We start from the raw sequence: 12,921 nt of genomic DNA, 5'->3' as shown, positions 1-12,921 counted from the left end.
ATTAGCCTATGACTGCCTCTAGATGGCCGATGGAGCCTTTTGGTTAATTGTTGCCATTTAGATGAACTGGTTGTTAAAAAACACACATATGCACACACGCACACACACACACACACACGTACAAAGCATGTCAGGGGTGTTGGTGGTTTTGTGCGTCTGAGGAATGTGGAGGATGAGTTTTATGGACTGCTGTTTACTTTGGCCACCACCGTTAAACTGTTAACTGCTGTCAATTAACCGGCCGGCAAGGACACTGTGGGGCTTGAAACCAGCTGGGAAACCAGTTTGGGAAAGGGCACAAACAGACACACACACACACACACACACACACACATCAAGCCTTTTGGTAACTCTCACTGTGTGTAGTAGGCCCTGTGTGTGCAACTTGTGTTTGTGTGTGTGCAGGACTACATGTTTGAATGTGTTTGATGTGTGTGTGTGTCTGGTTTGTGTGTTTTGTCTGCTTCATGGTGACAGAAATATTTAGTTTTCACATAAATATCCTCTCACCCCCCGTTGAGGCCTCCGCTATCCCAGGATGCAGTTCAATGTTCTTTGAGGCAAGGAGTTGAGCAGAACGACTATTTACCTCCCGCTGACCCCCTGGGAAGAACTGTGTGTGTGTGTGTGTGTGTGTGTGTGTGTGTGTGTGTGTGTGCGTGTGTGCGTGTGTGTGCTTGCGTGTGTGTGTAAAGGCGGGTTGAAATGGGTTAAGGGCACCACTATTTGTCTTGGATGAGCGTCCTGAAGAGAAAAACACAGGCTTGTTTTGTATAAGCAAAGTTCATCCTGAAAAATACTCTCGTTCTTGTCAGTTACACTCTGTTATGGTTGTTGTCACCTCTGTGTCCACTGTAAATGATGGGGATAATCATGTTAGGGCCATTTAATAGAGGCCTTGTGGTCAAAATGACATTGAATTTTATTGAACTTCTCTCTCCCCTCTCCATCCTGTCTCTCTTCCATCCGGTCTCTCTCTCCTCTCCTCTTTCTCTCTCTTTCTCTCTCAGGGTATCCCCGTTATTCAGGAGGTCTGACCTCCCCCTTTCTTCCCATGAGCCACTTGGATCACCATAGCAACAGCAGCGTTCTCTACGGACAGCACCGATTCTATGACACTCAGAAAGGTGTGTGTGTGTGTGTTTGTGTGTTTTTTTTTTGTAGCTACAGAACCACTTTCTGTATTTTGCAATTTTGTAATTTTGTAGTGAAATGACATCAGCCAAATTCAAACCATTTTTATTTTCCTATTTTTATTTTTTAAATTTTCCTTATACATGTTTTTTATTAGTTTTTTTCTCTTTTCAGATCATTTCTATCTGAGAAGTCTGCCGTCCCAGCCCCCTCTTCTCTCAACCAATCACAGCCTTCCGCCACTGTCTAGGACCGCCCCTGGACATCCTCTGGGGTCCTGCAGCAGGGAAACAGACTCTGGGGAAGGAGGAGGAGGGGGAGGGGGATCCCAAAAGAGCTCCAAAGAACCGGGGATGGTGGAAAAGAGTGTGTCGAGAGAGAGATCCAGCAGCAAAGAGAGGCCCCAGGAGAGCAAAGAGCGACATCATCATCACCACCATCAACATCAGCCTCATGCGCTTTCTCACCCCCACTTCCTCCCCACTCACATTGGTGAGGAGGACCACAGACACAAAACCCCCAACCTGCCCACGGAATACAGGGACGACTCCACAAAGCATGGAAACGACCCCTTAAACCAGGGTGCCAAACACATGACCAACTGTGCACAACTAAGTAAACTATCCAATGGAGACTCTGGGTCTGGGTCCAAGGCCGCATCCCTGAACAGCTGTGGGGGTGGAGGTGAAGGGGGTAACAGACCCCAGGGGAGTGGTAGTGGGGGGGCGAGACGATGCTCCAAGGAAGGGGGCGTGAGCGGGGAAATGAGGATAAGTGAAACCGTCCCCTCCTCCTCGTCAGACTGTCTGCGTCGAGCAGCCATGATGGGACCCCACAACCCCCATGCCATGGCTTCCTACTCCATGCCCCCTCCCCCTCCTCCACCACTACATATGGGGCCTGCTGTGGGAGGGGGCTGGCTGCACCATCCTCACCATCCCCATCACCCCCACCCGGAGTTCTACTGCCCCCTCCCCCCTGCCCCCTTACTCTCACCCCCCCTAAAGACAGAGGATCAGGGAGGGAGGCGAAAGGCTCTGGCCCTACGTACGTTCCCTCGGTCGGGCCTTTTGGGGACATGGGGTCCCCTGAGTGCCGTGGTGCTGGAGGAGGAGTGGGTGGAAGCGGAGCTAAGGATATAAAAGGGGCAGAGAAGAGCGGAGGGGGAGGAAGAGGTGGAGGGTCTAGTGAAAGTCTTCATTCTCTTCTTAATCCTCATCATCCTCAGTCTAGTAACTGCCAGAGGAAGCCATCGTCCCAGACGCAGCAGCCCCAGCCCCATCAACAGCAGCTGGGCTACGGCAAGGCAGACAAGCCTTCAGACTGGAACCAGAACCACAAATACAACCAACACCACCACAGCCAGAACAACCAGCCCAAATCCCAGCCTCAGCCCCATACCTCTAACCCCCAGTCCCACCACCCCAAGCCCGGGCCTCGCTCCTGCAGCCTAGAGGCCTCTTCTTCTAGGGGAGACTTGGAGGTCCTAGAGGTCTACCGGCCCTCCCTGCCTCTTGAAGCCCAGAGCGCTTACCCTGGGGTTGGGCACCATGCCACCAAGACTGGGCCCTACGCCAGCACCCCGCCCTTCCGGGACTGTTCACACTCAGCTCCTCCTGAGGGAAAGGGGGGGTCAGGGGGGAGAGCCCAAAGAGTGGGGCAGAAGGTTGCTAGGATAAAGCACCAGCAGCACAGTAGTCATGGCAGCGGGTCGGGTTCTGATGGATCAGGGACTGAAAGGGGGAGAGAGGGGGGTAGGCAGAGTCAGAATCAGAATGGTGAGGGTGGTGTTGTCATGGGGTACGGGGTTCAAACGCCCCCCACACTGCACCCTTGGGGGGTACTGAGAGGTCCTCAAGAGGACGAGAGGAGGATGTCCCCCCACACAGACTCCTACCCCGATAACAGGACTCAAAACCCCCATGACCAACAGCAGTCTATGACATCGCCTCACCCCTCTCACCCCCACTCCTCCCCCAACCCAGAGGGAGAGAGCAGCGCCATGAAGAACCTAATGAACTACAGTTCGCAGCAGCCTTTGCTGCTCTCCCAGAGGAGTCCCTTCGGGGGGCTGGGCTGCCTGAAGCAAGGCGGCGAGAAGGGAGTGAAGGGGGGTAGACCCAGCGCCCCTCAGGATCCCCCCAAACAGCCCCTACCCCCTAGGAGAGGGTCCACCAGCGAGGGGGAAAGGATGGACGGAGGGGGAAGAGGGGGGAGGGAGGCGGGGGAGACACACGGGGAGGGGGAGGTGCGACAGCCCCCTGTGGGTATAGCTGTGGCAGTTGCCAGGCAGAGAGAGCCCCCCCAACGCCCGTCTGATACCCCCCCAGGACACAGCCGACAGGGCAGGGTGCTGCCCAGCATCAAAGGTGAGAGCTGGATCTATGTATCTGTATGTCTCTGTATTTATGCACGCATGTTAGTCTTAGCTTCAGTATTGGAATGTTTTTTTAATGTTTTTTCAACTCTTTCAACAGCTGCGTTGTGTTTAGAAATCTGGCATGACTTATTAAGAATTATGGCATTGCTAGGCTAGCTTTGTTTAAGGGTTACCAGATCTGCTTTCTAAACCCTCCCTCTCCCGCTGTGTGTGTTGCCAGGTATGTCTCGCTCTGTGTACCCGCTGGGCCGGGAGGCAGAAGAGAGGAAGAGGATGACAGAAGAGCAGCTGAGCCTTCATCACCTCGACCGAGACAGAGAACTCCTCATCAGGGAAAACAAGGAGAGAGGGGAGTTTGCCAGGATCCACCCATCCAGCAGTTGCCATGGTGACCTGACCTCTCACCTTCTGGTGCCCGGCGGGGCCAGCCAATTAGGTGGAGACCCTTCTGCTCATGCCCACCACCATTGGATGCAGCGGACTGGAAGTCCCTCCCTCTGGATGGGCCATTCATATGGTGAGCTGAGCATTCTTGTTTTCCTCAATACAGTTTCCCCACAGACCATGACAAACACTCGTATTGTTGTGCAACTGTCTTTACACATGGATCAAGAAGTGTGGAAAAAACATGTTGAAACAAACTCAAAGTTTATGTTCTAATTTTGTGTTTTCTCTCTCTCAGGTCTGAGCCATGCTGCTCTGCACCAGAGTATGGGCCCAGGGTTCGGCCCTGGCCTGCCCAGCCCCCTGCAGCCTGTCCTGCCTCTGTCCCAGGACCCCTCTGGCTCCCTGGTGGTCCTGCCCTCTGAGCCTGGAGCACACCACCACCTGGGTAAGACACACAAACACACATGCAGGCCACACACACACACACACACGCAAACATGCACACACACACACACACACACACACACACACACACACACACACACACACACACACACACACACACACACACACACACACACACACACACACACACACCAGCCAGTTAGCCGGCACTGAAGATGAACCTCCATTAGAATGGCTTGCATAATGCTTTACACTCAGAGAGGAGACATTAGAATATCTGCTCCCATTAACAGAGCCATAAAACATAGAGTCTCTGACAGAGGGACTTAGCCAACCATTTTACTATGATTAGCTAATGATACTAAAATTCAGGGAGAGAGATGGCACCGCTTCTCATGGTTCAGCCACAGAGAGAGAGATGCAGTGTGTGGGATGAGTGTGTGTTGGTGTGTTCCTATGTGGTGGAGTTTGGTGGTGTGTGTGTGTGGTGTGGTGGAGTCAGATGTTTGTGGTGTGTGTGTGGTGCATGTGTGTGTGTGTGTGTGTGTGTGTGTTACTGCTCTTTTGCAAACAGGCTGTGAAATGTAATTATCTGCCTGCTCCCTTGCCTCGCTCCTTAGGAGTTCCTACAGAGAGGGGAAGTGCATCCACTGAACCCTTCCCCAGGGAAACATAAGCCCACTCAGGCTAATCTCACAGAACAAAGGTTCCCAGCGACGGCAGTGGCAGCCACGAAGGGGTGGGGCTTATGGGAATGTATGTCTTGCCATGCACATAAAGACACCACCATGAGAAATTGAGAGATAAAGAGAAAGAGAGAGGGAGAGAGTGATGTCTGAGGCCACACTGATAGAAATAACACAGCTGCTTCCACACACCCTTACTCTCTCTCTTGCTCTCACTCACACACACACACAGTCTCTTACTTGCGCTCTCTTTCTCTCACACACTCAGTCCCTTTTTGAAAGTAAAATTCAATCACACTTTATCGATTTGAACAGAACAGACCGAAAATACCACTATAAATACCACTATCTCTCTCTCTTTAGATGTGATGGACCAGTCAGCTCTGTGGCCCTCGGTCTACGGAGCCCGAGGTCCCTCCCCCCACATGCAGCATCACGCTGTTTACTCCCGTTCGCCGTTCCTACGGCAACAGGAGCTCTACGCCCTGCAGCATCAGCACCACCAGCAACAACACAGGGCCATGGAGCACCTGCATCGGCAACACACACTCTCACAGGTAAACACACCCGCGATTCACAGGTAACACACACACTCTCAGCACTCGTGTGTAACTTTTCATGGAGAGAATACTCTTTAACACAGTGACTTTTGCTCCCATTTACGTTAGCCAAGTTGGCTTTTTACACTGTAGTTTCCCCCTTGACCATGATCAACACTTGTATTGTTTAACAGTATGCACACATATATTAGGAAACAACATGTTGAAACAAACCCACAGTTCATGCTTTCACCATTTTCAGCATGTTCAGTTGTAGACTGTTGATTCTCAACCACAAGAGCCAGAGATGTTTCAACACAGAGAAAGGGGAAACCAGGCCCTTTTTAAAGAGAAAGCATTTTGTCAAGAGACAAAGGATCCTAGCAGACTGCCAGTGACCTTTGGCTGGCTGAAAATGTCTGTACTAGCTTGTGGCATTCACCCAATAAACCCCATTGTGTTCCTAACATGATGGTCTGTAGTGATGCACGGGCTGACTCATAACCCGCAATCCACGTGGGTCATGGGATATTGTGTGGATGAAGGTCGGGTGGGTGGTGGGCGGGTTGAATAAAGAGGGGAAAAAACATGAAACATGCATAAATACAGTGCCAGTCTCATTCCAGGGTTTTTCTTCATTTTTACTCATTTCTACATTGTAGAATAAAAGGGAAAACATCAAAACTATGAAATAACACATATGGAATCATGTAGTAACCAAAAAAGTGTTAAACAAATCAAAATATATTTTATATTTAAGATTCTTCAATGTAGCCACCCTTTGCCCTGATGACAGCTTTGTAAACTCTTGGCATTCTCTCAACCAGATTCATGAGGTAGTCACCTGGAATGCATTTCAATTAACAGCTGTGCCTTGTTAAAAGGTAATTTGTGTAAATTATTTCCTTCTTAATGCATTTGAGCCAATCAGTTGTATTGTGACAAGGTATGGGTGGTGTACAGAAGATATCCCTATTTGGTAAACAACCAAGTCCATGTTATGGCAAGAACAGCTCAAATAAGCAAAGAGAAACGACAGTCCGTCATTACTTTAAGACATGAAGGTCAGACAATGCAGAAAGTTTCAAGAATTTCAAGTGCAATCGCAAAAACATCAAGCACTATAATGAAACTGTCTCTCATGAGGACCGCCACAGGAAAGGAAGACCCTGAATTACCTCTGCTGCAGAGGATAAGTTCATTAGAGTTACCAGCCTCAGAAATCACAGCTCAAATAAATTCTTCACAGTGTTCAAGTAACAGACACATCTCAACATTAACTGTTCAGAGGAGACTGAGTGAATCAGGCCTTCATGGTCGAATTGCTTCAAAGAAACCACTACTAAAGGACACCAATAAGAAGAACAGACTTGCTTGGGCCAAGAAACACGAGCAATGGACATTAGACCGGTGTAAATCTGTCTTTTGGACTGATGTGTCCAAATTTTTGGTTCCAACCACTGTGTCTTTGTGAGATGCAGAGTAGGTGAATGATCTCTGCATGTGTGGTTCCAACCGTGAAGCATGGAGGAGGAGATGTGATGGTGTGGGGGTGTCTTGCTGGTGACACTGTCAGTGATTTATTTAAAATTCAAGGCACACTTAATTAGCATGGCTACCACAGCATTCTGCAGCAATATGCTATCACATCTGTTTTTCAATGACCCAACACACCTCCAGGCTATGTAAGGACTATTTGACCAAGAAGGTTAGTGATGAAGTGCTGCATCAGATGACTTGGCCTCCGCAATCACCTGACCTCAACCCAATTGAGATGGTTTGGGATGAGTTGAACTGCAGAGTGAAGGAAAAGCAGCCAACAAGTGCTCAGCATATGTGGGAACTCCTTCAAGACTGTTGGTAAACTATTCCAGGTGAAGCTGGTTGAGAGAATGCCAAGAGTGTGCAAAGCAGTCAACAAGGCAAAGGGAGGCTACTTTGAAGAATCTAAAATCAAAAATATATTTAATTTTGTTTAAAAAAATGTTGGTTACTACATGATTCCATATGTGTTATTTCATAGTTGTGATGTATTCACAATTATTACACAGTATAGGAAATAGCAAAAATAAAGAAAAATCCTTGAATGAGTAGGTGTGTCCAAACTTTTGACTGGTATTGTATATAATTCTTGTTCATTGAGGTTCTTCTTTGATTATTTGTATCTTGTGTTGGTACGTAGCCCAAGCCTAAACTATAGAGCCTAGCTGTAGTGCTCCAAATACAAGCCAATTGCCAAAAAGCTTTTGGGAACGTGGGCAGAAAAAGTTAACGTTGATCCACTGAGGCAAAAGGTACAATGTCAGAGTTTAATTCAATAAGAGGAAAGCTGCGAAATGGAGAGTTGAAAATAAATAGAAGGAGGGCCAGAACAGTATTCTAATGTTTGGGAAATATTTGGTGAAGTGGCAAAAGAGGATGATAGCAATGCCGGCTATGTCATGCGTGATGATTGTGAGGCACTATGCAAATTCAAAGTCACAAGACCGGACTGTAGGGAACTGTAGGCTACTGTTCAGATGGGTTAAATGGATGGAATAATAGCCTAACTGAAATCTGGACACTGACTGTAGGTCTATAACCTTTCACGTAACCTAATATAATATTAACTCTTGCAGAATAATTTTACAACAAATGTCAATTTTTACTCTGGAACAGGAGTTTTTTGAAGGGTTATTGCATTTTCTCCCCGGCCCCTAAACGTCTTTGCTGCACGAGGGAAGCAGAGATGAAAGAGGAAAGACAAAACATACTTTACCGATGTCAACTAGATTGAATCATTCATTCAATCGATTTATTACATTATTCTGGTACGCAAGTTTTTTTTTGTCTTTTAGGGCAGTGTTTCCCAAACTGGGTCCCGGGGTTTCCCCTGGGTACATTTTTTGTCTTTTAGGGCAGTGTTTCCCAAACTGGGTCCTGGGGTTTCCCCTGGGTACATGGTTTTTGCCCTAGCACTACACAGCTGATACATATAATCAAAACTTGATGATGAGTTGATTATTTGAATCAGCTGAAGGAATACAGTATGTGGCTATTCTTTAAGGCTCTCCTTTCCCCCCACCTCCCTACAGAGGAAGGCAGAGGACACCACTATCACCATTGACGACCCTCCTCTCCACGACACTTCGAGAACCTCCCGTGCTGCTAAGCCCTTCTCCCATACCCCTCCCTCCAAGACCGCCCCTCCCTCCCAGGGGGTGTGTCCCAGCAGTCGCCAAGCACCCTGCTGCAACTCCCCTTCCAGGAGAACACACCCCCAGAACCGTTTAAATCCTGCCCCCAGCCCTGCGGCTGCAGCCCCTAGATCCCCAGCTCTAAGCCCCGCCCCCTCACACCTGTTGAAAGGAGCGGAAAGAGGGGAAAGAGGAGAGGGGCAGCCGCCTCAGGATTATCCACAATCCTTAGAGCCAGGTGAGTTTGGATTGATGTCTGAGCTGTATGTTTCCTGGTGCACTCTGACCCTGTCACACGCAAGTAACCTACGAACTTTATACCCACTCTCCCCCATTCTTCATTCTACTCACAAATATGCACCACACTGTGACAAACACTTGAGCTTTAGTCTCTGGCACATTCTCTTGCACTGTGTCTTTATTTCTGATATAGTATTCATCAACACCAACTAATAAACCGAGAGACACATAGCAGTCTTATCCCTGATTCCCTCTGCTCTGTGGAGGAGAGAGGAGAAACACTAGAACATTTCATCAGTTCCCAAGGTTAGAGTCTGTACCAGCCTCCATTTACTACTGAGATTGAGGAGGAGGAGGGAGGGAGAGGGAAATAGGAGGAGATAGAGCGAGAATGTGTGTGAGAGAGAACGCGAGAGGAGTAAAGGGAGAAATAAACATTTATATAGAATTGGTGAAAGAAGGATATGGAAAAAAGAAGGAGAACAGATAGTAGCAGAGACGTTGAGAGATGAAGATGCTGCAGGAAAGATAAGAATCCTTGGTCTGTGAAGCCTGTTATTCTTTGATTCTGCGAAGAACGTTTGAAGCAAGGATGGACCCTAGTCTGTGTCTTTGAGTGCGTGTGTGTGCGTGTTTGTGCATGTGTGTGTTGAATGTGTGTGTGTACTCTATATGAGCGAGGTCAGAAACATTTCTGATAGCCCCTCCTTATCCTTCAGAGGTCCTTGAAAGACAGCAGGCGGAAGGATATGCATTCATCTGGCAGCGTTGTCAGGGGGCGGAGGGATACCATCAATAACAGAGTTGTGGGGTGACAGTGTCGGCACTGCAATCCCAGCCAGGCAGGAGGGTGTCATCAATATCCCCTACACATACACATGGACATATAGCCTAGATGCACAAACTGCTGCTGCTGGGATGCCCTATTTCTTACTGCCTATAGACTACACTTGCTGTATCAATGCTTCCTCAACTAAATCTCTGTTGCCTTATTGATTGAATGATTGATTGATTATTAGTCACTCTTTACTAAAGGAGTTTCTTTTTTTTCTGTCTCCTAGATCTTCCACCGGGTTACACCTATCCAGAAATCACCATGGGTTACAAGGCTGGTCCTTCCCCAGAGGAGGCCCGATTGGCTGAACATGCTGATCTGGAGGTGGAGCCAGCTGAGCCCTGCCCTAAGCCCTGTCCACACACCGTGAGGATTGTGGAGGATGAGGAGGCAAAACCAGAGAATAAGGAGAACGGGTGTAAAGTTGTAGAATCTAGTGGAGTTGTAGAAAGGGAACGAGAAGGAGCAGAGGTGGAGGGCCAATCAGTATCTGAGCCTCCACTATTTGGCAGTGGAGTGAAGACTCTTGAAATGGCGCCGTTTCCTGCCCAAGTTTCAACCTCAGCCACATCCCCAGCCATACTTCCAGCTCCATCTCTAGCCCCAGTCTCTGCTTCTGAGGATGCCCAGAAAGGAGAGGTCTCTGTGGGCGGCCTGGTCCAGCCAGCTGGCTTGAAGGACCCACAACCAGCACAAGTGAAGAAAGATGAGAAGGGGGAAAGTTCAGCAGAATTGAAAAATAACCACCTACCAGATTGTACTGTTTCCCTGCCCCTTGAGCTAACTGGACATGGGGAGAAGGAGAAGGAGGAGAGAGAGAAGGGTGATGATGTGGAGGAGAAGGAGAAGGAAAAGGAGAAGGAGGAAGTTAGGATGAGTACGAGTGAAGCCTCTGTAGAGATACTAAGCAGCCCACGGCCCTCTCCAGCCCCAACCTCAGCCTCCACCCTCAGTGATGATCCCTGCATCTGGAGTCTGGAGCTTCTTATTGCTGCAGCGTTGTGTGCCACCCGGGATGCCTGCTACCCCCCTGTGCCCCCCTCCAATACACTCCTGCCCGCCCCGTGCCCACTCCCACACCGAGGCATGGAGATCCTGGGAGAGTTGGCTGAGCTGGGGATACTGCAGAGGAACAGGGAGAAGGAGAGAGAGACAGGAAGTGAGTGGATAGAGAATGTGTGAGAGCACACACAAACACATACACACACACACAGACAGACAGACAGACAGACAGACAGACAGACAGACAAGACAGACGAGCAAAGAGAGAAACAGAGATGGGAGAACAGACAGACAGACAGACAAGAACCCAGATGTGCAGAGATGGGAGACACTGACACACACACACACACACACACACACACACACACACACACACACACACACACACACACACACACACACACACACACACACACACACACACACACACACACACACACACACATACAACGTCCCCACTGACTGTCCAGCTTCCTTCCTCTGTTCTCTTAGAGCCTCTGTTCAAGTCCAAAGATCAAATGTTTCTCTGGGGGACGAGATGTGGTGGTGAGGGAGAGGGGTTTGGAGTGGTAGGGAGCAAAAGGAGGGAGGAAGAGAGGGGAAAGGGATAGATAGGAGAAAGAAAGAAACACAATGCAAAAGTGTAAGTGTCTCATCCCTCCCTCCCTCCCTCCCTCCCTCCCTCCCTCCCTCCCTCCCTCCCTCCCTCCCTCCCTCCCTCCCTCCCTCCCTCCCTCCCTCCCTCCCTCCCTCCCTCCCTCCCTCCCTCCCTCCCTCAGGCTCTGGAGTGTGGCTTGGCTAATTAGAAGCTCTTGTTTAAAACACTTCTTCTTTAAACCGTTCCTCTTTTCCCTCTGAGAGAACGTGTTTTTATTTACGCGTGCGTGTTTGTGTGTGTGTGTGTGTAAGCTGTTAAGTAATCCCAGATGAATCCCTGTTACACTCCATCAGCATCTGTGTTTCTCTTCACCACACTGGCTGCGCTTTTCTCCATTTGCCGTCCCCCCCTTTTTTCATTTATAAAAAGCGATGTAATCTTCTGTGTAAATCCTTCCTTAGCAAGCCCTGATGACAGAATTAATAAGTGCAAAAAATTATACCGCGCAGCACAGCTGTGTGTGTATGTGTGATTTCATGTGCGTATCTGTGTGTGTTTACACCTGCTTGTGTGTGAGTGGCCTGCGGGCGGAAGGCACTGCATCTCAGTACTAGAGGCGCCACTACAGACCCTGGTTCGATCCCAGGCTATATCACAACCGGCCGTGATTGGGAGTCCCACAGGGCGGCGCACAATTGGCCGAGTGTTATCCGGATTAGGGTTTAGCCGGGTTAGGCCATCATTGTAAATAATAATTTGTTCTTAACTGATTTGCCTAGTTAAATAAAATAAAATAATACAAATCGACCTAAGTGCAAAAAATGACAAGGCACAGTCTGTGTACGTGTGTGCCGTGTGTGTTTACACCTGCCTGTGTGTGTGTGTGTGTGGCGGGCAGGCGGAAGGCATCTATCTGTGGCTGCCGCCCTTGGGGAGGCTAAACTAGGCCTGTTGATGTCAGCGGTGATGTCATCCAGTCATGGGTAACCAGAGCCTCTCATTGGCCCAGAGGTCTGACAGACGAGACTCCACTCCAGGACAGGAGAGATACATCCCTCTACTCCTCCCTCCTATCCCTCACTCGCTTTCATTCTCTGCCTCTTACACCCTTCCTCTCAAGCTCTCTATCTCTCTCTCTCTCTCTCTCTCTCTCTCTCTCTCTCTCTCTCTCTCTCTCTCTCTCTGAGGGGAATGGTTCATTCATTTATATATTTATTAATTTGCTCATTCTTTCATTCACACTCTTTCTCTCCATCCATCCATCCATCCATCCCTTCCTTTCTATTATTTCTCCCTGCCTTCCTCACTTTTAATATATTCTGTGTACCCTGCCTGTTCTATGGTTTAAGCTCAGGTACACACACAGGTTTTTAATATTGTCAGTGAATAGCCGTTCAGCTCCAGTGGTCCAGCTCTGAGTGGGTCTGTAGTAAAACCAGACACTGCTTCCTTTTGGCCTAGCAGACCGATCCCTTTCTCTCTCTTTCTCCTCTATCGCAATCTCTCTTCGTCGTCTAGCCTCTCACTCGCCTTCCCTCC

General features: G+C 48.9%; 1 protein-coding gene across 1 annotated transcript in view; it reads left to right on the top strand.

Annotated features, from left to right (window-relative positions):
- Nucleotides 1–12,921, top strand: part of bahcc1b (BAH domain and coiled-coil containing 1b) — a 68,790-nt gene that overhangs the window by 30,566 nt on the left and 25,303 nt on the right. The window contains 8 exon segments of the mRNA XM_042306141.1: nt 1,011–1,127; nt 1,309–2,105; nt 2,108–3,503; nt 3,735–4,031; nt 4,197–4,346; nt 5,356–5,549; nt 8,606–8,945; nt 10,009–10,941. Coding sequence (XP_042162075.1) covers nt 1,011–1,127; nt 1,309–2,105; nt 2,108–3,503; nt 3,735–4,031; nt 4,197–4,346; nt 5,356–5,549; nt 8,606–8,945; nt 10,009–10,941 — 4,224 coding nt within the window.

This window comes from Oncorhynchus tshawytscha, linkage group LG25, assembly GCF_018296145.1.
Source record: "Oncorhynchus tshawytscha isolate Ot180627B linkage group LG25, Otsh_v2.0, whole genome shotgun sequence".
NCBI lineage: Eukaryota > Metazoa > Chordata > Actinopteri > Salmoniformes > Salmonidae > Oncorhynchus > Oncorhynchus tshawytscha.
The sequence above is the reverse complement of the archived record's forward strand: the minus strand, read 5'-3'. Positions and strand labels throughout refer to the sequence as shown.